We start from the raw sequence: 26,670 nt of genomic DNA, 5'->3' as shown, positions 1-26,670 counted from the left end.
CCACCCCCATGCTTCACATTAGGGATGGTGTTCTTGGGATGGTACTCATCATTCTTCTTCCTCCAAACATATTTAGTGGAATTATGACCCCAAAGTTCTATTTTGGTCTCATCTGACCACATGACTTTCTCCCATGACTCCTCTGGATCATCCCAATGGTCAATGGCAAACTTAAGACGTGGACATGTGCTGGTTTAAGCAGGGGAACCTTCCGTGTCATGCATGATTTCAAACCATGACGTCTCAGTGTATTACCAACAGGGATGGATTAACCAACGGGCCTACCGGGCCCTGGCCCAGGGGCCCATGAGCTCAGGGGGCCCATAACCCAGAGCCTCGGCGTATCGTTGCTGTTATTACTTGATGTACTAGGGTATTGATATGATATGCGCCGTAGCCGGTATATGCTAGGCTTAAGTCATTAATGTCTTTAATAGGGCCCCAAAAGTCCTACTAATTAAAATTAAAAATAGCCTAAACATTCACTTTGAAGATGCCACAAGAAAGAAACCTTTATGATACCTTTCAAGTGAGTGTTTATCCCCTCAGTTTATCTATAGGACTTTAGAGGGACTGAGCACTCCATGCAATATGAGCCCTTCAACTTTGTAGGGAGAAATCCAAAAAGCAACTGCAAAACAATAGCATTACAGCTGTGTCTAAGCACCCCCAACACACTACTATTGAAGATATAATATTGTTAAGCCTATGATGGTAATTTTTCAAGAAAGAGAGAGGGTTGTGTGGGCTACAAATGTACACTCTAATCAAATATTTTTGTAATATAAACATAGTTTATTTTGTTGATTACTCGAGTACTTATGCGTTTTTAAACAACGATATCAATATTATTCCTGACAGAAAAAAAAGAAATTGTTGTGCCAAGAGAAATGTTAGTTTTTTTTGCGGCGAGGGGGGGGGCGCTTGACACATCCAGGTCCAGGGCCCCATGGTTTCTTAATCCGTCCATGATTACCAACAGTAACCTTGAAAACGGTGGTCTCAGCTCCTTTCAGGTCATTAACCAGCTCCTCCCGTGTAGTCCTGGGCTGATTTCTCACCTTCCTTAGGATCATTGAGACCCCACGAGGTGAGATCTTGCATGGAGTCCCAGTCCGAGGGAGATTGACAGTCATGTTTAGCTTCTTCCATTTTCTAATGATTGCTCCAACAGTGGACCTTTATTCACCAAGCTGCTTGGCAATTTCCCCGTAGCCCTTTCCAGCCTTGTGTAGGTGTACAATTTTGTCTCTAGTGTCTTTGGACAGCTCTTTGGTCTTGGCAATGTTAGTAGTTGGATTCTTACTGATTGTATAGGGTGGACAGGTGGCTTTATGCAGCTAAAGACCTCAAACAGGTGCATCTAATTTAGGATAATAAATGTAGTGGTGGACATTTTAAAGGCAGACTAACAGGTCTTTAAGGGTCAGAATTCTAGCTGATAGACAGGTGTTCAAATACTTATTTGCAGCTGTATCATACAAATAAATAGTTAAAAAAATAATCATACATTGTGATTTCTGGATTTAAATTTTTGATTACGTCTCTCACAGTAGACATGCACCTACGATGACAATTTCAGACCCCTCCATGATTTCTAAGTGGGAGAACTTGCAAAATAGCATGGTGTTCAAATACTTATTTTCCTCACTGTACATAGTGCCTTGCTAACTTATTGAACCCTCTTGGCAGTTTTCCTATTTTGTTGCCTTGAATTACGGATTTTTGGAGAGAGTTGTATCATTTGATTTACACAACATACCACATTGTTTCACAATCACAAACAAGAAATAACACACTAAAAAGAACGAGCGTGCACATCTATTCAACCCCCAAAGTCAATACTTTATAGAGCCACCTTTTGCAGCAATTACAGCTGCAATCTAGGGGTATGTATCTGGGGAGTCAGGTGGCTGAGCAGTTAGGGAATCGGGCTAGTAATCAGAAGGTTGCTGGTTCGATTCCCCGGCCGCGTCAAATGATGTTGTGTCCTTGGGCAAGGCTTCACCCTTACTTGCCTCGGGGGAATGTCCCTGTACTTAAGTCACTAAGGATAAGAGTGTCTGCTTAAATGACTAAATGTAAATGTATCTTTAAGCTTTGCCATCTAGACACTGGGATTCATTCTTCAAGGCAAAACTGCTCCTTCAAATTGGAATCTTTAAGTCATACCACAGTTTCTAAATTAGATTCAGGTCTGGGCTTTTACTAGGCCACTCCAAGCCAAGCAGTGGCAGCCCTAGCCCCCCCCCCCCCCCCCCCCCCCCCCCCCCCCCCCACTCCTCAACGTAAGAATGCAAATACCGTATTTCTTCGAATAAACATTGCAGCGTTTATTACACAATGATCATTTTTTGTGCAGCGTTTAATTAGTAAGAGAGATTTTGGGAATTGCAGCTGCAGTGCGGCCATAGACAAAGAATAGACAAGGAGGTCAAACACAAAGCCTAGTATAAAATTGAAGCTGCGCATGTCTACATTGTGTGGAAATCTGAAGCAGCATGCCGAAACTTTCTTACACTTAAGCTTTCAAACATAAAGCTGTGCACAAGCACTCACCAGCAGCAACAGATCTGTAGCACGCGAACTTGGGGTGATGAAAGGCGAATTTGCCGGTGGTGAAGTCAGCTACCTTGCTATATTGTAGGCTGCATGTAATTGTTTTTACATTACATCATTGTAATGTATAATTTTTTTAATGTCATAATTTAGATGTATATAATTGCATTCAGCATTACAGTGCCTTTATTTTGAAAGCCTTTTGGAATGCTCGTCAGTGAGAGTCGACAGGCTAACAGCAAGCGAAGCACGGACAATTTAATGCTCTGATAAAAGTTAAGGTTGTTATCGGATGTTAGCGATCTAAGGAAACCTCTATTCCCTTGTGTACGGCATGCAGCCAACGAGGTATGTTGTTTTGTGTCTGTATTTTACTTTGGTGAACGTTATTTACATGCTGCGCATGTCATTGAATGTTCATATTAAGCTAATATGGTCTTTATTTTCTCGTTCTACTGTGGGTTTAGTTTTCACGATGAATTTGGAGGAAAGCCACTTGTGTCTGTGATTCGAGGGAATTATAGTACACTTATGATTTACTTGTGTAATAAATACTATGTTTTAATTTAACCAATTAAATAACTGTTTTCAGATTTTTTGGGTGCGGCGTTTAATCGAGGGCGGCGTTTATTACACAATGTTCATTTTTGGTGCAGCGTTTATTCAAGGGCGGCGTTTATTTGAGGGCGGCGTTTAATTGAAGAAATACGGTACTTTGAATATCTCATCATCTACAGTACATAATATAATAATATAATTTTGAGAATCTGGACAAAGCTCTCTGTAAGGCACATGGGGAAAATTAAATACTGCATGCCTGTGATCTTCACTGCATAAAAAAACCCGATATGATTCTTTAATGGAAATCATTGCATGGGCTCAGAAACACCTCCAGAACTCATTGTCTGTGAACACAGTTTGCCGTGCCATCCACAAATGCAGGTTAAAGCTCTACCATGCAAAGAATAAGCCATATGTGAACATGCCATCTTCTCTGAGATAAAGCTAATTTAAAAGGGACTAAAGCAAAGTGGGAAACCTGTTCCGTGGTCAGACTAATTGAAATTTGAATTATTTTTTGGAAACCATAAGTCCTCCGGACTAAAGAGGAGAGGACTGGGATCAAACCCTGTGCTCAGTTCAGAAGCCTGCATCTCTGATGGTATAGGGGTGTGTAAATGCCTATAGAATGGGCAGCTTGCACATCTGGAAAGGCACCATCAATGCTCAGCAGGTTTTATAGCAACATTTGCTTCCATCGAGATTTCATTGTTTTTAGGAAAGGCCTTGCATATTTCAGCAAGGCAATGCTGCCACATACTGCATCTGTTACAACTGCATGGATTCATAGTAGAAGAGTCCGGGTGCTGAACTGGCTTGCCTGCAGTCCAGACCTTTCACCAGTTTAAAACATTTGGTGGATGAAATGAAAAATATGACAAAAAAGAGCCAGGAGCATTGAGCAGCCAGAATCCTGTATCGGACACATAACGGAAAACATTCCTCCCACAAATCCAGCAACTTGTCTCTTCAGTTCCCAGACAAATACAAACTGTTATTAAAAGAGGGGATTGCTACACAGTGGTTAACATGGCCTTGTCCCACAATCTTTTTTGAGACATGTTGCTGCCATTAAATTCAAAATTATCTTATTTTTTCCTTATAATGGTCCCATTTTATCAGAAAACCTTTGATATGTTTTCCATGTTCTATTGTGAACAACATATGGGTTAATGAGATTTGCAAATCTTTGTATTCTGTTTTTATTTTACACAAAATCCCAACTTTTGGGGAATTGGGGTTGGATAATAGTTCTTAACAATTTTGCAGAAAACTGGAAAAAGATCCCAGTATTATGAAAGAATTTTGGTTTATTTGGTGGCATTTAAATGTATACATTCAGCAGACACTCTATCCAAAGTAACTTCCAAAAGAAAGCTTTACAAAAGTGCATAGGTCAATAATCATAGACGACAAGATGGCCTCAAAAACATTGCGGGTAGCCAAAACTTGAAGCATACATTGTGAAATAGCAAATAAGTGCCAATGAGAAGATACATAAGAGCATGTAGTTGAACAAGTTACAATTAAACAACATGAACCTCAAAAGTGCAACAGTGTACCTGTAGGAAAGCAAGCAACATTGATATAATTTACAGCGAGTACAAGTAGTTAAATCAGTTACAACTAACCAACAAGTGCAACAAGACCCTCAATAAGTGTCATTGTGTTCCTGGAGGAAATAAACTAACATCAGATCCAGCAAAAAAAAAGTATTGTTGTACTCGTGGAACAAGTGCGTCTTTAGCCTTTTCTTGAAGGTGGGGAAACAGTCAGTGTCTCTGATGGAGATGGAGAATTGATTCCAATAGCCTAATAGTCACATTTATCATGGATTACTTACTTGCAGGGCTCTAGAAGATACTCCAGTCTCTGCAGTTGGTCCCATTCCTGTTGTGACAAATTAGTCTGTGTTTCCCACACATACACTAATTTATGGCAGTGCGCCGCAGAATCAACACCGGAAGCCACATATTGCTCTCACACACACACACACACACACACACAGTCACAACGTCAGCACACATTAGCAACAACGCTATGCGATATCAGCGAACCTTCAGCATTAGTACCGTTGCTAAGTCTACGAAAGTTGAGGTTACTTCTAGAAGAGTGGGTTCCCCATCGTTCTTTTGGTGAGCTGTCTCACGAGCCCTACTTACCCGCCGTCATAAGGCACTCTGTCCCTACAGTGGTCGTTTTGTCTTTTTAATTTTTTTTATTTCACCTTTATTTCACATTTATTTAGCCAGGTAAGCTAGTTGAGAACAAGTTCTCATTTGCAACTGCGACCTGGCCAAGATACAGCATAACAATTCGACACAGAGTTACACATGGAATAAGCAAAACATAATAATTACAGTAATATCAATATAACAATTAAATACAGAGGATAAAAATGCAGGTACAGATACTGGGGTGCAAAGGAGCAAGATAAATAAATACAATATTGGGATGATGTAGATAGATGGGTAGATAGATAGATGGTTCTTCAATTGCCCAGTTGCTTGCAACAGTTTGGAACTGTTCTGCACATGCCTCTGCAAAGTGCCGCTCTTCTGTTTTCATGTACGTTAGTGTAAACATAGTGTAAACTTTTACTTCCTTTCGTCAGTGATAAGATGTGCAGTTACACCTAGGTAGTTATTGTTACTCACAGAGGTCCAGTGATCCCGTCAGCGCCACATGTTTCATAGCAGCCAAGTCATTTTCCTTTTTTTTTTTTCAGCTTCATACATATCGTGGATTTTTGTCATTATTGTGCATCTTGGCAGTGCTTTGATGCTCGAGTCCCTCATTGCCACTCGCAAAACTTCGGTGAACCCCTTGTCCTCAACAATATTAATCGGTCTACAGCTTTTTGCAGTACACTTGGCAACTGTGCTAGTCAACTTGTCACAGGAAGACTTAGTGAGGGGCCTACGTTGTTCAGTGAGGGTGGTTTGGCGCATTCCACTTGAACTCCCCTCGCTGACCAACGCATGCTTTGCGTTGAGGTGGTACTTTAGGCTAGTATGCTTCAGTGAAACGATAACGTCTTCCCGCAGTGTGCTTATCAATCCGGTTTTATTGAAGGTTCCATCTTTGTTTTTTGGAACTTCCCATCCAGAAGGTCCTCAGGTTCAAAGTTGTTTGTTTGGATAACAGCTGCCATCTGACTGCATTAGAGAAGCGACTAGTGCAGATTTACATTTATTCATTTAGCAGACGCTTTTATCCAAAGCGACTTCCAAGAGAGAGCTTTACAAAGTGCATAGGTCACTGATGATAACAACAAGATAGCCCCAAAACATTGCGAGTAGCCAAAACATGAAGCACATATTGTGAACAACCGAAATAAGTGCCAAAGGGAAGAACCATAAGAGCATGTAGTTAAACAAGTTACAATTAAACAACATGAATCGCTATGTGCAAGTGTACCTGTAGAAAAACAAGCAACAATAAAACAATATATCACAGTGAGTACAAACAATTAAATCAGTTACCACTAACCACAAGGGCAACAAGTCTCTAAGCAAAAGTCATTGTAATCCTTGAGGAAACTAACATCGGGTCAAGCAAACCATTCCTAAGTACTGTTTTACTCCCGGAACAAGTGTGTCTTGAGCCCTTTCTTGAAGGTGGAGAGACAGTCAGTGTCTCTGATGGAGGTGGGGGGTTGAATCCACCACTGGGAGGCCAGACAGGAGTAGGGATGGGTATCGAGAACCGGTTCTTAAAATTTCTCAAAACCCGAATATCAATAAGGTCCAAGCTTATCGATACCGCTATCGAGACTAAGTAATATAATGTAAAGTTGACTTATGTCTCGAGAAATAAGTAATGTTATTTAAATCAAATCACTGGTGCACAAACATACAACGTTTGACTAATAAAATGATTAAATTCAATTGAATGGCCTACTGCCTTTAAACTAAACAAAGAAGAATTTAATTGTCTCACGCGCTACTTCGCTTCATTTATAATTTTGTTGCTAGCTACGATGGCAGAACGCACAAAATGGTCAAAGGCTTGGCTACATTTTATTAAAGCCAAAGATAAAGACGAAGCAAAGTACAATACATGTTCTACATTTGCATTTAGCAGACGCTTTTATCCAAAGCGACTTCCAAGAGAGAGCTTTACAAAGTGCATAGGTCACTGATAATAACAATAAGATAGCCCCAAAGCATTGCGGGTAGCCAAAACAAGTACACATTGTGAACAACCAAAACATTCATGCCAACGGGAAAAACCATTAGAGCATACAGTTAAGAAAGTTACAATTTAAGCAACATGAATCTGTAAGTGCAAGTGTACCTGTAGAAAAACAAGCAACAGTAAAATAAAATATAGATTGAATAAAATAGAATACAACAGTTTAAATCAGCTACCACTAACCAACAAGAGCAACAAGTCTCTAAGCAAGAGTCATTGTGAACCTTGAGGAAACTAGCATTGGGTTCAGCAAACCATTCCTAAGTACTGTTGTACTCCCTGAACAAGTGCGTCTTGAGCCTTCTCTTGAAGGTGGAGAGACAGTCTGTGTCTCTGATGGAGATGGGGAGTTGATTCCACCACTGAGGGGCCAGGCAGGAGAAGAGCTTGTGCTGGGACCGGGCAGTCTTGAGCGGTGAGACCACCAGGCGGTTGTCTGAAGAGAACCGTAGGTGGCAGGTGGGGGTGTAAGGCTGCAGGAGAGACTTGATGTAGTCGGGTGCAGTCCCGTTCACTGCTCGGAAGGTCAGTACCAGGGTCTTGAATCTGATGCGGGCCGTGATGGGTAGCCAGTGGAGGGAGATGAGGAGCGGGGTAACGTGGGAGCGTGTGGGTAGATTGTAGACCAGGCGGGCCGCTGCGTTCTGAATCCTCTGAAGAGGGCGGGTTGCGCATGCTGGGAGACCGGCGAGCAGCGAGTTGCAGTAGTCCAACTAGGAGAGGACAAGTGCTTGGACAAGCAGCTGGGTGGAGTGCTCAGACAGATATCTCCTGATCTTCAGGATGTTGTAGAGGGTGAATCTACACGACCAGGAGACCGCAGCAATGTGGGCCGTGAAGGAGAGCTTGTCATCCATGGTAACCCCAAGGTTCCTGGCAGAGGATGAGGGGGTCACGGTCGCAGATCCCAGGGTGATTGAGAGGTCGTGGGAGATGGAGGGTTTAGCCGGGATGGTGTGAAGTTCTGTTTTGGCGAGGTTCAGCTGGAGGTGGTGCTCGGTCATCCAGGCGGAGAAGTTCAAGGTAGAATAAAATAAAAATAGGGTGATGCTTATCAGAAGAGGTGATCTGGCCCCGTCGGCCTTCCTTGGTGGACTCCCGCAGGTAGACCCCCTTGTCTTTGTTCGACCGAGTCTTCGTGCACCGGAGCTGCAAGACGAGGCTGCCCTGCAGTGCCAGCCGCCTTAAATATGCTAATGCACAGATACAACGCCCCCTATTACTGTCAAACAAAAGACGACCCTGAGTACTCTGCCACCGAAACTGACTCACTGGCTAGCTACTCTTTGACCAGTGTAAACTAGTTATATAACTGCTGTCCCTTAAAGTGGCGATTGACTGGGTTTTTTGGGTATTTCACACTGGCCCTCAAGGTCTCCGACTAGGGTATGTAACATTGGTTGGGTTGAAAATGGCCCGGGTGCTTTTCTATGCCCCCTGATAAATCCTCTGAAATGTTCCTGGGAAAAAACACTAGCTTTTCTCCCTTTATGGTATGCTCATTAATATTTAGATAAGCTGCGCGCTGATTGGTTGGTTTTCAACGAGTGAAGCTGGGGAGCAAAATCGCAACACGGCCAACAGCCAGTGTTGCCAGGTCTGCGGTTTTCCTGCAGAATTGGGCTACTTTTGAAGTGTTGCCGCGGGTTGATTTTTTTTTGTCTGGTTCGGGTAGACCTATTTGGCATGCAAATTACATTAATATCTTTAAATAATTTATTTTATTTTAAATGAAATAATTTATTTATGCCCAAATCCTACCAAATTGTCTTCAGATCAGCACATACACACATGGACATGGGGCACGCACACATGCACACACGCACTGTGCGTACGTGCCTAATGCTCTGTCTCCTGAGAAAATCTCCTGAAAACTGGTTTTAATGCTGGCATACTAAACATTTGGTGTTACTTTGTAGATATTACCATAGATTTGGCAATGAAAGCAATGCTGTTGGACTTTAAAAACAGTGTATATGGTTTGGCAGGGGTATATTTTGAGTTCTGATATTGGGATGGTTTTTGGGATGGTTTTATTGGCCATTGGGCTGGTTTTGGGCTGGTTTTGATTGGCTGTTGGGCTGGTTTTGTCACACAGACCTGGCAACCCTGCCAACAGTAGCACTCACTGAAACACTGAAGGTGGAGACTTGAAATTGAAACGCACAAATATATCTATTGTGTCTACACAACACTGGTTTCAACAGATTGACTACCAGTGTTTCCCACACATAGACTAATTTGTGGCGGTGCGCCACAGAATCAACACCGGCCGCCACACATTGCGTTTCGTAAAACATTTTTTTAAATCGCTATTTAGGTAAAAACACGCAGCGTATTCGTTCAGCTGCATTTCCTTTCCCTGCTCTCCCTCCGTCTCTTTCACGCACGCGTCTTTCTCACATAAACACACAGTCACTACGTCAGCACACGTTAGCAACGATTTCTACGCCGTTCTAGTGAGACCGACAGCTACATCAGCGAGCCTTCAGCATTAGTGCCGTAGCTAAAGGTCTAGAAAAGTTGAGGCTACTTTTCGCTAGGTACCGACGGACATGTCTTAATCGAAGGTTCCCTTCGTTCTTTTGGTGAGAAGTTTCAAGAGCTAGCTACTTACCCGGCGTCATGGAGCCGACCAGTTAAATCGTTATTTAGCACCCTGTATGCAGCGTCGCTACCTGCATATGCAGAAATTATTTGTTTGTTGTTGTTGATTTTGTGAATTATTTCGACCCCCCCCCCCCCCCCCCCCCCGCCACATATAGATTTCTAATCTGTGGGAAACACTGACTACATATCATTTGAAATGATAACATTACTTGTTTCCACTTCTGTTATTGAAGCAAACGGGATTGACTTAGGTGGGTAGAACGTTAGGCTACAGCTTAGCAACCAAACCATATCGTGATTCTATTCCGCTTCAGTTAGCTAGCTCTAGATATCTTGCTGAAAAATAACATGACAAAGATCTGGACAAACATGCATCGTGAATTGTAGATTTACATAACACAGGTTATTTATTTGAATGAAACAGTCAGGAACATGAAACAACGTTTGCCCCATTGCCAATAAACTAGGCTAAATTATCACACATTCTACCTATGCTCTTGCGTTAGCAAGCTAAACTAGTTTACATGCCTTTATACCATAGTCTGGGTGAATACTCGATTCTGGCTGCAGGGGTGTACATTATAGGGTGATAACGGACACCTACTGCGTCATTGCAGAAAAACTGTCTTTTCACAGTTCTAAATTATTCCGCTGGCTACACAGGAGCCTGTACAAAGTATCTGAAATAAGTAACCATAACAACAGTGACGGATTCAAAGCCTCCATTTACAATTTTGAAAGACTTTAACAAGCTAACTTGTATTTACAACAACGAGTGACTTCAATATTTATTTTAACCTATTTGAAAAATGTTTATTTTCTGAATGTAGTGTGTCAGTGTCACGTAACCGCTCATCTCACATCCCATTCGCTATTCACCTCGCTAGTCAATCTACTACTTCAGACAGTCTGCGGCCAGCACGACAGTAGCAGCAACTCTACACATGGCTGATTGTTTTCTTCAAAAAAATCTTGATTTTGTTTGGGGACAATGACATTGCTCGATAGCTGGCTAGTCTTGTTGTTAAACATACTGTCAAATTATAATCACTGTTTGGAGAAAATGTCAACATTGATGCGATCATCTCACAGCCATTTGCTATTCAACTCGCTCCACAGGCTGCGGCCATACTGTAGCCTAGTACTAGTAGTATATGGCCGATATTGTTCGTGAAAATCTTGATATTGATTTTGGGACAGTGACATGGCTGGTTAGCTATCAAATCTTATTGTCAAACATACTGTAAAATTATATTTACTGTTTGTCAACCGTACACAATGTTATTGCCTTTGAATCCTGCTAGCATAACGTTAGCTTTTGGGCTAATAGCTCAGCCAAAGGAAAGCCGGTGTTGGTTCTATGAGCTGAGGGGACTATAAATATCAGAGTTGGCTAACGTTGAAAAATGTTAGATTTCTATTGCAAAACGCCTTAAAACATAAACAAAATGTTTGTAAAAAAAATCGTTGACAAATGACCATGGTATAAGCGGGATAATGCCCTTCGAGGTGTCCAATATCATCTGATAATGGACTCCGCGGCGCGTCTGACGGTTCACGCCTCCGCATCGTCCATTATCAGATGATATTGTAATCATCTGATAACACAGCATCTATGACCGTGGTCCATTTTCAATATCCTTGTTATAATTCAAAACGTTAGTCTTTGTAATTCCTTATAAGTAGCCTACACAGAGCAGCGCGCAGCTAAACTAGTATCGGAGATACTGAGATTTGCATAGGAAAGAGGTGTCAATGGACTTTGATATTCACTGTATGTTCATTTTACACATCGAACTGTCGTTATTCAACTATGACAAGGTAAAATCGGTTTTGCAATCAATCGCCACTTTAAGCTCTTCCGATGAGATTTAGGGTTTAGCTAAACTCAATATTAAACAGCCTTGATCACTCGCAGTCAATTCGGCAGTCTCGATGTTCATTTCAGCAGGCCGCTATTCGTTTTTGGATGGAATTGTGGGTATATTACGTTAAATGTGTAAAAATTAAAAACTAATTTATCCTGAAATGTAATCATAACGTGCGTTATTTTTCATGGGATGTTCAACGTTTTGGGCATTTTTTTATAACCACACCCTATTCTGCACTTCTACACAACTTTGTCCCTGACCTGTTTTCAGAGGTCCTTGGTCTTCATGGTGCCTCTTGCTTTTAGTCCAGGCAAAGTAACTCATTTTGGAGCCAAAAATAGAAGTAATTGTAAAATAATATTTTTCAGCATAGATCATTTCTATGAGGTGTTCAGAACAACATACTAAAAGTCCTAGTTGTGGAAATATGTTTAATTCTCATCAATCCGAGATGTGTGCCAATAAGGCCAGGCAACATTGCACCCCAATGGGGCTATTTTTTTTCCTTTACTCCTATCAAAATAAAAATTATCACAATGAAACTACCCATGAAATGTGAACATTTTTTTATTACAAGTTTCTTTGAAAATGAATTTTAATATGCAAATATGCTATACAGTAGTCGAATATGCCCAAAATACACCCAAATAGGCTTAATTTTGTCCTTTACTCCTACCACAATAAACTGTACATGGTAAAAGTATACATGAAAAGACACTTTTTTTGTATCACATGTTTAAATACCCGATCAGAGAGATCCCGTCAGAGTAACCAGCAAGTCTCCATCAACACCGGAAAAATCACTAGATTTGTCACTTTTTACAATAAAAGTCGCCAGGAGGGTTTGGAATGTCGCTAAAATGTTGTGAAATGTATGTCAGATATGTCACACAGAAATATGGTACGGCTACTGTCATAGTCTTTAATGGCTACAAAGAAGAACCAACAATAAAGGACGCCACTCAACTGCGTCGAACAGGTGTTACTCCCGGTTTGACTGTACACTTCTCTGGTGACATGATCATCCAATCCAAAAAGGACCAGTTCCTTAACAATAAGGAAAACAAACAATGGTTCTTGGTTTATCTCAGTGATAAACTTGAGAGGGCTGGGTGTATCACAGACCATGCAAAGCACGATGCAGATGTGCTCATTGTCCAAACTGCCTTTGCCAGAACAAAAAACACAGTCTTAGTAGGTGATGACACAGACTTGTTAATACTCTTGTTGCATCATGCTGATCTGAATGCACAGGAGCTGTTTCTGGGACCAGAACCAAAGAAAGCAACAAAAACAAGACGGATATGGTGCATAAAAGAGACTAAGGAGTTACTTGGTCCCAAAGTGTGTGACAATCTCCTCTTTATCCATGCCATTTTAGGCTGTGATTCTACGACTCGTCTATTTGGCATAGGAAAGGGAATGGCACTGAAAAAAAGTGAAGAATGACACTAGCTTTCTTGAACAAGCTACGGTGTTCAGCCAGTCACAGGAAAATGTGGGAAAAGGCATCATCATTGCAGCAGGTGAAAAAGCTCTAGTATCACTGTATGGAGGCAAAAAAGATGAATCACTGGATATGCTGAGATACAGGAGATTCTGTGATAAAGTAACTCAGAACTCATCTCCAGTGGAACCTCAAACTCTCCCTCCAACGTCAACAGCTGCAAAGTCCTCCCTTGTTGTTGCTACCTTGTCGTGGTGGGGAGGCTTGTTTGCCTCTGTGACCCTGAAGACTATACTGGCGGGGGTTATACCCACTGGCAGGTACTACCAAGCCAGGCAGTTTTCAGGTTAGAAGCCAGTCTAAAAGCAGCATAGCCATCACCCATTGGCAGTAGGATGATTGGTTGGAGATTGGGCCGATGTATTGGTCATACATATGAATGGTGTTTCTGCCTATGCAAATTAGGACATATTCAATAAGCTTGTGCATATTCAAATACATTTCAAAAGAAACTTGTAATACAAAAAATGTTATTTTTCATGTATACTTTTACCAATGAAAGTTTTATTGTGGTAGGAGTAAAGGAAAAAATGAAGCCTATTTGGGTGTATTTTGGGCATATTCGACTAGTGTATAGCTCATTTGCATATTAAAATTCATTTTCAAAGAAACTTGTAATACAAAAAAAATCAATTTCATGGGTAGTTTCATTGTGTTAAGTTTCATTTTGATAGGAGTAGAGGAAAAAAATTGCCCAATTGGGGTGTAATGTTGCCTGGCCTTATTGGCACACATCTCGGATAGATGAGAATTAAACATATTTTCACAACTAGGATTTCTTAGGACTTTTAGTATGTTGTTCTGGACACCTCATAGAAATGATCTATGCAAAAAAATGTTTTTATAATTAGTCTGTCGTAAAACGTTACTTTGCCTGGACCATTTGTGGTGACCCTTGCTTTGAGGTATTTCAGACTCTGGGGCCTTTTAAGAACAGGTGTATATATACTGAGATTGTGTGACAGATTGTGACATTAATTATGGGACTTCTGAAGGTAATCGATTGTAGAGACAGAGACAACCCCTTTTTAGCAAAGGGGTTGAATACATATCCACACACCACTTTTCCTATAGGAAAAAAGTTCTGGTGTAATCAATTACCTTCAGAAGTCACATCATTAGTAAATATATCTATAAATATAAATCTTGTTTTTCTTAATTTCACATCACCAATTTGGGCTATTTAGTGTACTGTATGTCCATTACACTACAAATTCATTATTTCATTCTTCTTAATTCCCGGTTGTAAGGCAACAAAATCTGAAAAACGCCAGGGGGGTTTAATACTTTTACAAGGCACTGTATATAATAGCTAGGATTTTGAAAGTTTAAACATTTTCAATATGTGAAAATGTGATGACACATGAAAATATGTGATAACATATTGAAACATTTTTTTCTTTCTCTTTTTTTTCCTCATTAGATCTGATGCTGCTTTCTTTGGTTGAGGATGGTTTAATATCGAAGTATGTGTTCATCCATATCCCAGAAACTACTAGTGACCTGCAAGGTTCAAAACAGGTACAGCTCAGGGCAGATGCATCTTTATTATTCAGATTTATCTGCTCCACTTACATGGATTACCCTCATTTAGTGTCATGCAAAGTAATCACGATGGTAGAAAAAAGACAATTACAATCAACTGGTAAAAGAAAAAAGGTTATGTGGTTGTAGACCTGTTGTAATGATAGACATCAACGCTTGCAACACTGCCAAAGGGACCATAGTGCTCCTCTGACTTTTAGGCCGGATCCCAATACTCCCCCTTACCCCTTCGCCTTAGTTTTGCGTGTTCCCGTGAGCTAGTGGTGTCCCAATACTCTTTTTGAGCTAGGGTTAGGGCTAAGACTAAGGGGTATACACCCCTTAAAACCAAGTAAGATTGGGAGCTTACTTGAAACCTGTGAATACTGCGCAACCGGCAACAATGGCGGCCAGATCATCCAGAGAGTCCTATAAATGTAATATTTTCGGCTTAATTCATTGACAAAAAAATGATGACAGTCTTGTTTTGTGTTATACACAGTCCTGAACATATATATTTGCAACCATTTTCCTAATTGAAACGTTTCAAAAAAGCGCTAGTTTGGTACGCGAATGGTCCCAATCGTCCCGCATTTCTTTGACTAGCATGTCTACAGTTTTGAGTAAACTCCATTAGCAGCGAATTTTGTTTAATATCGGTGCATAACACTACTTGCTTTGGAGATATCGATACGTCCAATTTCTTAGGGATATGTAGCCCTTACCCCTCAGTTTCGAGGGCCAAGGGCTAAACTAAGGGCTAGGGGTAAGGGGAAGGTGTCAGGGGAAGTATTGGGATTCGGCCTTAGCTTGCCTGGACTGCAGGGCTGAAGCTGGTAATCTATTCAATTTAGTGAACAGTTGTTTTGTTATGTTATTCCTTTATAACAGGTAAGTCAGGCAGTGAGCTGGCTTGTAGCCCACACCCCAACGCCACCCCTCCTCTCATCTCAGACCCTGGTACAGTTTGTGGAGGCCGGACTGTGCAGCGAGTTTAGCAGCAGGCTTTACAGGAACCGGCAGAAACGAGTAAAGGCAGGCCTGCCATACCAGGACCCCATGCCTGTCATCCAGCTTTACAATGCTGTTTTGGCCTACCTAGCAGAGCTGGTTTCCTCACAGCATTTCTCAAGCCTCTCCTGGCCACCGGGGGAGTTTGCCCTGCCTGATACCCGGGACCAGGTGCCTCATCTGGGCTGGAATAAAGGACAACATCTTGACTGGCTCCGAGCTACCATCCTTAGCCTGCAAATACCTGACTGGGACCTGCCGCCTGCTTCAGGTAAATGGCGAACACCAGTGCATGTCTGTATGTATATGTGACACAAACTGGTGAAAAGGCGCATTTGTCCACATTCTGCTTTTTCCGCTACAAGCCGATCCTAAAGTTATTATTTTTTTTTTTTACAGTTTTTCTTTTCTTGCATGTTATGAAAGTTAGTGTTGAAGAAGTCACTCAGTATATTAAACAACATTTTTAGGATCACTAAATACTAGGGCTGTGAAATGATAAAAAACGTTAATGTTAATCACAGGTTTCTGTGGATTAATCATGATTAATTACATATTACCGATTTTCCGAATTTTTGTCATTAGTGTGCGTCTTTGATTTTGCGGTACCTTGATGCCCGAGTCACTCGCTGCCACTCGCAAAACTTTGGTGAATCCCTCGTCCTCAACAATTTCAATCTGTCTACAGCTTTTTGCAATACATTTGGCAACTGTGCTAGTCACCTTGTCACAGGCGGACTTAGTGAGGGCCCTACGCTGTTTAGTGAGGGTGGTTTGGCGCATTTCTACTTGAACTCCCTTCGCCTACCAACGCATGTTTCGCATTGAGGTGGTATAGGTTACTTTAGGCTGGTATTGCTTCGGTGAAACGATTACATTCAGTCATTTAGGATTCAGTAATTTAGCAGACTTTTATCCAGAGCGATAACGTCTTCAAAGTGTGCATATCACTTTGGTTTTATTGGATGTTGCATCTTAGTTTTTTTGGAACACAAACTTCTTATCCAGAAGTTGCAGATTGGGTGGAATTGTGGGTATATTACGTTAAATGCGTTAAACAAAAATAACAAATGAATCCTGTTATTTAATCATAACGTTATTTTTCACAGCCCTAATATATATATATAGCCTATATATAATTGTGCAAAATTATAACAATAATTTAAATATATGAAGTGTATTTGTTTCACATACATTTGTGTGTAGACTAGTGATGTGCATCTTCATCACTGAGGATGATGCGATACATAAAAACAACTACTACTACGATACGATTCACCCCTATTGCGATGCAGTGGGATTCCACACGATGCGATTCAATGAGATGCGATGCAAAATAATATGATGCTATCCAATTTAATATGGTACATAATGATTTATTTCTTTGTCCGACAGAAAATCATCAATTAACTAAACAAGTGAAAGTTTTATTTCACATATTAAACAAAGTCTCTGACAAAAGATCAAATGAAATCAGGCCTGGACTTTGCCTCAAACCAGTCCTTCTTTCCTGTTGTATGTGTTCTCTGAATTAAAAAAAGGGTAAACTATTACTGGCAGTCACAAGCTGCTGTAAACACTGTCGTAACACCACACACTAAATTGAACTCATATGTCCTACTTTAAGGTTTTTCTAAATGACTTAGCCAGTGTTTCCCACACAGACTGATTTGTGGCGGTGCGCCACAGAATCATCACCAGCCGCCACATATTGCGTTTCGTTATTCTTTTGTACATTTTGTTTACGCTATTTAAAACACTCAGCTTATTCGTTCAACTGCATTTCCTTTCTCTGCTCTCCCTCCGTCACTCAAGCGTCTCTCTCACATACAGACAGTCACAACGTCAGCACACGTTAGCAACGACGCATAGATACGCCGTTCTACAGACAGTGATATCAGCGAGCCCTCAGCATCAGTACCATAGGTAAAAGTCTAGGAAAGTTGAGGTTACTTTTCGCTTGGTCTTAATCTGCTAGACAAATGAGTTCCTCTTGGGTTCCTGTTCTTTTGGTGAGCAATCTCACGTGCCCTATTTACCGGCGTCATGGAGCCGACCAGCTAAATAGTTATTTAGCACAAGCGTAGCTACCTGCATATACTGGCAGCTCCGTTTTTCTCCTAGATTCAGACCTAGCCCCGGTAAATTCTAGAACTAGCTAATTACAACACTTCCGTAGTTCTGTGTAAAGTTCTGTGTAACGAATTATTAACGAAGGAATTATTTTGAACCCCCCCGGTCTGACATGGAACATGGACGAGATTGCACTTATTCGTTATTTAACTAACTTGAACACGTTTTAATAAACAGCCAAAATAACAAAACTTGTCAGTGTCCAAACATTTATGGACCTAACTTCATATGTAAAGATTTGGGTGGGGCTGGTTCATGCAGGAGATTTCGACGTGTGTGCTTTCAGCACCGCCATCATCACACTCTCATGACACTTCTACAGCCAGGGTGATCTATTTAAGGATCACAAGTTCACCAACACTCCAACATTGCTCCAACTGAGACACAAGATGCCCATCGCTTCTTTCTTGTTGCCTCCTCTACCCAAGCCTACCCCCAAGTTTGTGTCTCTATTCGAAGGGGGAATGTGTATTATGTATGTTGAGACAATGTTTCGAATAGGGTTATCAATTGATGCTCGGATGCTAATCGATACACATTTAAAAAAATTGGATTACGTACTAATTTGCAACAGTATCAATACTAGGGCTGTCCCCGACTAACATTTTCTTTGGTCGACCAAAACTCGACTAAAACGTCTGAAAATCGACTAATCGAACTTTGAAACTGATGGCAGATTCAGCCGCTTATAGCCTACTAATAATAAGACTCGTATCACCAGTCCTGTTGTAACCGAATGCTGATGGTATTTAGTATCTCTTACAATATACTACAAATTAAAAATATTGTTTGTTTAACATGTAAATCATCAGAGCGCGCTTATCACTGCCTGAAAACTTGCAGCATGCGAACTTACGTAGAAGCTGAGTGGGGAACGTTGCAAAAGAGAAAGATTTTGTCTTGGCCGGAGAAGATAATGTCATTCGATTTGGATGTGATTCTTATAATAGGCATATTCCTTTTTCAACCCATAGCGTTAGCATGAGTAAAGTAGGGCTAGACCAACTTACGTTTTTCAGGTGGTAGGTTACATAATTTTCGACGTCGAACTATGAAAAATAAACCGTTGTTGGGTTTCATTCAAGAGTTTGCGTTCAACGTTTTTCGAGTCACCCGGTACTTTGTAAATGTAAATGTACTTTAATGAAATGCCGCCATACCACAGATGTCTTTGCCGTTTTGACTAATAACACCGACAAAGTAGGCTATGGCAGAGTTTGTAGATCTGCAGCCAATTGTGCTCGTGCCGTGTGCAAAATACCTAACCAAAACAAAGCGCAGATTAAGGAAAGGGAAAACAGTAACACCTTTTCTTTAAAATTATATATTTTTAGAGTTGGTTTATTTGTCTTAAATAATATAATCTACAATTTACATTTAGTCATTTAGCAGACGCTCTTATCCAGAGCGACTTACAGTAAGTATAGGGACATTCTCCCCGAGGCAAGTAGGGTGAAGTGCCTTGCCCAAGGACACAGCGTCATTTGGCACGGCGGGGAATCAATCCGGCAACCTTCTGATTACTAGCCCGACTCCCTCACCGCTCAGCCATCTGACTCCCGTTTCTGTTGAACATTTCGTTAATTCAGCAATGATGACACAAGCGGGAATCAGATCTCACACTGCCGTATGGCAGCTCGACTAAAACAATCTTAATCGACCAAGAGCATATCGACCAGAAAATTGACTAGACGAACAAGTGGGGACAGCCCTAATCAATACCAACATTGCTGTCTTCGCCTCCTCCAGTTGAACACAACCTCACACACAGCACCGCTGCAGAGAGGTAGGCACAGCCAGGCACAGTAGGCACAAAAGCGTCAGTTTTATGTCAAAACTCGCAAGAAGTTGTTTAATTAATTCGTAGCCCGACGTTCCCGAACCACTTCATGTTGTAAATTGTATATCCTCTTTGTCACTGCGATATCAGTACTTTGTCGGCACAACGGATCTAGCCAGCAAAACAAACCCAGCCCGCCAGAACAGAGCAGTTCAGGAAGTAGAGCGGAAACGGCTCATGAACTTGTCTATGGCTGTTTATCAATCCGAAGAACGCTGAGAACGCAAGTACATTCTTTTGAAGAACCTTCTTGCAAGCGTCCTTGCAACAATTGTCTTGCAAGGACGCAAGGACGGAGAATGAATTGAGATGGTTAGGGTTTTCCTGGACTCGCAGCATTATGATAACACTGACTAACTACAAAGACTAGATAACAAAGCTAAAAAATGGTCCGTCTACCTGTAATTTTACGTTTTCTGTAGCCCTTGCTAACTTACAGTACCTAGTGTCTGCACTGCACTGAGATGCTAGCTAGGTTATCGACAAGTCGGAGCAAATTTACAAATTAGCCGTTTCATCAATAAAATAAGAACATTTTCAGCGACTGAACTGCCTATTTCTCGTCACATTTTAATACAGATGCTGATTTACACGTACCGTTTAGCTGAAATATGAAAAGTAAAAGATTACAGTTGTGAGGTTTGTCCGCCTCGCTTGACATCTTGCAATGACTTCTGGGAAATCAGAAGCGTTCTCGCTGGTCAAGTCACCATCCGATGCATCCTCGATAAAAGGGGCGGATCAGGAACATTTCCGGGTATTTTTGGCGTTCTTGGTAACTTGTGTTCTTTGGATTGGAACTGTACTCGTCAAACGAGTTCGCAAGAACACAAGAACGGAAAAAAACGTGGATTGATAAACAGCCTATATCAGCTTGCGCTAGTCTACATGACTCTTGACAATTTGGGAGCGGAAACCTATGAAGGCACTAACCCACTTATGATTGGTCACTTTTAACGCAATCACAGACATAGATAATAGACATACACGTTGACATGTATGTGTAAACATGTTTTGTTATATTACTCGAAGTCTCTGCTAACCTGTCGATACGACGAGGGAGTTCCAGCCGGGCTGGCTAGCTAGCTAGTTATTGTAGCATCCCCGGTTGAATAAGATGGTCTCTTTCACTGATGGTTCACAGTCCTTTATTACACCTTGTGTTGCGAACACACCGTAAGAGACAAAGCACAAACATTTGCAACAGTAGAAACTTTTTGGTTGAGTCAGTTAGTTACCACAGAACAAAGTTACGTAATGTGACAAGAGACTGAATTTGAAAGTACAAAAAACCTACCAGGAGCACCGACAATATTGGCAACCCTGCGCCAGGCCTCATTCTTTTTATTATTGTCTTTGTACAAATACAGAGACGCAGGGGCGCAACTACCCAGTGTCAGAGTGGTATGCAGCAACAATTTTCAGTCAAATCAAATCAACATTTAATTGTATAGCCATTCTTACACGCAAGCATGTCACAGACAACTTCACATACGCCCATAGAACTGCCCCTCAACCAACCTAAACCCCTCAGGGAAGATGAGGAAAAACTCCCAGAAAAACTCACTACAGGAATTTTTTGGGAGGAGCAATTCTCCCAACAGATCCCCTCCTCCAGAGACTGTTGGTGAAAGAGAGGAGCAGAACACAGGCTTAACATAGTCATACAGCAGGGAAGTGTTAATGGGTTTTCAAACACCAAAATCCGTTGTTCAACTTGGTAGATGTAGGAAGGGACCGGGAAACTCGCCGTTGCCCGTCATGGAGACTGGTTTCCGGTTGGCGACCAGGTCCAGCGTTGGCAGACCGACAACCAGGCAGGTGCTGACAGCTCAAACCCCCCACACCACAGGGGATTTGTGGAGGGGGACACAGAGGGGAGGGCAGGGATTAGAGAATGCCAGGAGCAGCTAACAGTTACAGTCATATTTAGAATGAGATCCCCACCGGTTAAGTGTGGACTAGTGCAGCAATTTAGCAGAGCAAAAAATTGTATTTGATGCAGCCCTAGACACTTAGACAGCGCCAGCCCCCCTCGGTTGGAACATAAAATCTGTTCCAGGGGAGAGAACTCTAAAATAAGTTATATTTACATAATAAGGGTGAAAATTCCCCGTCCCCCGTTGTCACCAACTAGTAACGGAAACTATAACAATAACGATATACATTGACAGGTTTAATTAACACTAATGGGCGCTGATTGCCCGACGAGGATCTGGTTTGATAAATACCACGCAAAATGCGGAACTACACCGTCCGCCATTTGCGCTTGGGCAAAGGCGCAGATTAAGTTGCAGTCGCAATGTTTAGTAAATAAGGTCCACAGTGTTAAAAGCTGCACTTTGGTAAAGGAGAACCAGGACAGAGATATAGCCCGCGTCGGAGGCTAATAGAAAATCATTGACTCCCTTGGCTGATGCAGTTTCAGTGCTGTGGTGAAGACGAAATCCAGACTGGAGAGGTTCATAAAGCTGATTTGAGAAGAGGTGCTCAGTGAGCTGTTGTACCACAGCTTTTTCTAAAATTGAGAGAAATGGCAAATTTGAAATTGGCCTGTAGTTGCTAAGACAACCTGGATCCAGGTTTGTTTTTTTAAGAAGGGGTTTAATGATTGCTTGTTTGAAAGGGAGCCTTTGGCTGATTGACTCATTTATTCTGTCCTATTTTCTTTTTTAGTTTTTACATGATTTTTTGCAACCTTTCTTGTTTTTAACAATGTGGCATTACACTCTACATAACTCAAGACCAGTAGTGTATAAAGTACACAAAAGCCATACTTAAGTAAAAGTAAAGATACCTTACTGGAAAATGACTCTAGTAAAAGTAAAAGGTCAACTATTAGAATGCTACTTGAGTAAAAGTCTTAAAGTATCTGTAATTTACTGTACTTAAGTATCAAAAGTAATTTTCTGATATTAAATGTACTTAAGTATTAAAAGTACAAGTAAATGCTGTAAAAAAAGCAAAGGGTCAGAATTTTGAGAATAATTACGTTTATTCTTAACATCAGGTCAGTGTTTTGGGAACTCAAATATGACTCAAATATCAAAACATCACAGGGCTCCAGACTAACTGTTTCCCTTGGTTGCACTGGTGCGCTTAACTTTTTTATTTAGGTGCACCAGCGCAAAATGTAGGTGCATCCAAATCTTTCCTTGCGTCGCCACAATTTCAAGGTTAGGTTTTTATCATGCTCCATATACATTCAGATATATTATGTAAATGACCTTAAACAAGAATAAGGTGTAGGTAAATATTGGTTTTATTTGAAGCACAATTAAACTGTATATAAAAATATAAATCTTTAAGTGCTTCACTGAGCTGCCAAACTAAAACATTGCAAGTAAAATAAAACATTTCATAATTTAAGTGCTACTGTTTAAAAGTGCTTCCCTGAACTGAGACCTAACATTTCATGGCTCAAAGTCTTACAGCGGGTCCCCCCTTGCTGTCGCATACCCTTCAGATGGCCAACACCTGTAATTTGGCATTCTTTCCCTTTGGCCTTGGCTAAACCAGCTTGCCACACTCTCCCTAGCATCAAAATCCTAGCTCCATGGGTTAGCTCCATGGCCCAGCTCCGTAACTCAGGGATGGGCAATTAATTTTGCCACATGAGAAACCTGAAATGTGTTGGAGGGCTGCATCAACAATAACTTGAACTTAATTCGGCTCACTATTCATTTCCCCCCATTGTAAAAAGCAGTAAAGTATATATTTTGATTAGCTGCTACTGGTTATCAGAAGAATAAGAATATTCTGTAAATATTTATATGAATATTTTACATGTTGGTCAATTAGGAAAAGACTATCGAAGTAACAGTAAAAACTAAAATAATCATGACATCAGTGTTTCATTTTATTTGTAACTAATTAATCTTCACAAACACTGAAAAGTAGTTTTGCAGTATGTTAAATATATGCAATTGATCAACTTCATACAAAAAGCAATACGTTTTTTTCAGTTCATTTTGTTCTGTGAGAGGAATCCAGTGGGCTTGAACAAGTGCATCGAAATCTGGCTGAATGTCTGAGATGGATATGCCAAAGACAGCTGACAGATGATGATCCGGGTCTGCAGTTTAACTAGCAAACCATCAGCCCGCGCCCACTGAATCAGTCAAGTTCTTATTATGTCCGCTTGAGTTTTTTTCCTTAGTGCCGAGTCAAATTTTAACCCTTCAACACAGCGACCTGTTCTCCTAAACTAATAACACAGCTTTGACTTTGACCTCCGTAAACAAATACTTGGAAGTCCATGTCTTGTTAAAAACTCTACATTCTGTATTAACCTTTCGATCCCTTTTGAGGGCTAATTAACAGCTAACTCTCTTGTCGGTGAGGTTGCGCAAGCGCACATATGTAAATTACCTGCTCACTAGTCTTTCAGGACTAGGCTACATATTTACTACTGCTCAACACATGTATTTATTTATAATTTTTTATTTACCTCACGCGGGCCATATTTGGACAGCCGGTTGTGGCATTGTAGGCCTACAGGAATATCTGGACCACAGCCAATCAGAGGCAAAGACCCGCCCCATCTCTGTCTCTGATTAATTTTAGACCACGATATGATCCAACCATGAGTGGGAGTTCCGTCAAAGAAGAAACAAACGCTTTGTTCCTGGAGAGGCAGCGGATGCGAGGTTAGGTGCACCGGTGCGACCTATGAACGTTTTTTGTCGCACCCGTACAAATTTTGGTCGCATATAGAACCAAATTGGTCGCACTCTACAGCCCTGCATCAATACTAAAGCAGCACATTCTCTGGGTAATGATTGGGTAAGAACCCTAAAAACATAAATGTCCTGTTCATCTTCAATTTTTTTTCAAAATTGCCAGAATTCAGTCTCGCTCTTCTTGGGCTAAAGACTTGTCCTGCAATGCTAAATAGCCTTTCACAGGCTGCTGAGGCAGGTAGAGGTGTGTTCAGCTTCACAGACAGCTTGTGCACAGCTGGAAAGGATTTCAGCAAGTTCATGTGATCTGCTAAACAGGCCATGTATCCATCCAGTTGTTTGGTGCTGTCTTGTGCAGAGAAGAAGTCATCTTCATCAGATGAACTGGACCTGGTGTCATCACCTAACTGCAGGGAGCAGTCTCTCTTGGAAGTCGCTTTGGATGGAAGCGTCTGCTAAATGCATAAATGTAAATGTAGGGAGGGTTCTTCCATGTGCTGCTGGATGTAGTCCATTCCTGAAATATAGTGAGGGTGAAAATATAAATGATAGAATTAATCCAACTTTCTAACATGTCATGACCCCAACCTAAGGTTTTGTACTAAATAGTTTGTTTTAATTTGAGGTTTATACATTTAGTTTGCATTGTCCATGCATCCATAATTGATTTGTGGATTTGCCAATATTCAAATAGTCAAAATGTACACCCATACACTTATTTTTCACTATCCCCACGTTGTCTTACACATTCTGATTGTGGCATCATCCTTTGTCCAAGTTGTTTGGAATTTTGGAAGAAGAATCGCAGCTGCGATCAACTCAGGGTCTCCCAACATGTGGCCAAAAGGATTATTTATTCCCACCTGTATATTATCCACCAAAGGCAGTACTTTTAATGGCAACTTGAATCTGTTAAGTTTGGCGGTCAGCAGGTTGATTTTTGGAAGTAGCCACCCCATCTGGGCATTTGTCTCTGCTTGCAAGATGTTGGTTGCCTGGGCGACTGGGCTCATGACACTCTATATAACCATTTAATCAGATTCAACAAAGAATTGCTGGATGAGTAATTAACTAAAATGGATCAATGATAAGTGGAAGTTGGGATACAATGTGAAACTGTTATTAATGCCCGAGAAAGGGTGGTGAAAAACATCCACAGTTAAAGAGGCATTCAAGACATTATGTTCAACTATGATGAAATAATAAAACACATCTCTTCAAGTCTTACGTACATAGGAACCTTAAGGTCTGTGCAGATGACTCTGATGGCCCCCTCTCCCTTGTCTTTGATTATCCTCAGCAGTCTTTCCACTGCCAGGAACAAGGAGTTCCACCTGGTAGCATTCGGGCACAGCAGTTGGAGGGAGCAAGCATATTCAACAGTTTCAGCTGCCAGTGTGGATCTTCCACATTTGTTCCAAAGTGCATTACACTTGCCAAATGTTGAACGGTACACTTTCTTGTATGCCTCATGGGATGTTTTCTGGGCATCAACCGTAGTTATTAGGTTGAGTAGGTCAAGTCATATTTATTTATAAAGCACATTTAAAAACAGCCAATGTAGGTGAGTAGGTGACAAGCACAGCACTGGTTCTTTGGGAGCTGGAACTGCAAACCATCATCTTAATTCAGAAGCGCTAACACATCAACAAACTCCACATCTTCACCCCCTTCTTGATCCTCTTCATCCTTTCCTGGTTGAGATCCATCACCATCACTTTTGACTTCATTGCTGTTCTCATCTTCACCAAAAACTTTTATGAAGTTAGAGCCTTTGTCCGTTGTTCTCTGAATCTTCTCCCGAATTTCAAACTCGGAATGGATGTTATTCAGGGCATTTGCCAACACATCAAATGTGTGCGAACCTCTCAGTCATTTACATGCTAGGGCTGCTGAGCATCTTTTGAGATCAGGGTCAATCCAATGGGCAGTAACACCAATGAAGCTCCACCTTCTGACAGACCAGCAGTCGGTGGTGATGGCGATATGGTCAACTCCCCTCATGGCCTCAGTCACCGGCTTCTTCATTTCCTTGGAGCCGTCATCAATCATGGAGCGCAGGGTCAGCCGTGTCATTATTTTTGCATTAGGCTGCAGTTCTTTCACAAAATCTCTATATCAGAGGTCTTCAACCCTGGTCCTCAGGGACCCCCTGTCCTGCAAGTTTTAGATGTT

At 41.3% G+C, this 26,670-nt stretch overlaps 1 protein-coding gene across 5 annotated transcripts in view; it reads left to right on the top strand.

The window, feature by feature from the left end:
• The window catches only part of LOC124485751 (minichromosome maintenance complex component 3 associated protein), a 56,837-nt gene that overhangs the window by 25,431 nt on the left and 4,736 nt on the right, over window positions 1–26,670 (top strand). For all 5 annotated transcript variants that reach the window (XM_047047532.1, XM_047047534.1, XM_047047533.1 and 2 more), the window contains 2 exons: window positions 14,729–14,826; window positions 15,721–16,111. In XM_047047532.1, the coding sequence (XP_046903488.1) occupies window positions 14,729–14,826; window positions 15,721–16,111 (489 nt within the window). The remainder of the gene's footprint in view (window positions 1–14,728; window positions 14,827–15,720; window positions 16,112–26,670) is intronic.

This window comes from Hypomesus transpacificus, chromosome 23 (genome assembly GCF_021917145.1).
Source record: "Hypomesus transpacificus isolate Combined female chromosome 23, fHypTra1, whole genome shotgun sequence".
NCBI lineage: Eukaryota > Metazoa > Chordata > Actinopteri > Osmeriformes > Osmeridae > Hypomesus > Hypomesus transpacificus.
The sequence above is the reverse complement of the archived record's forward strand: the minus strand, read 5'-3'. Positions and strand labels throughout refer to the sequence as shown.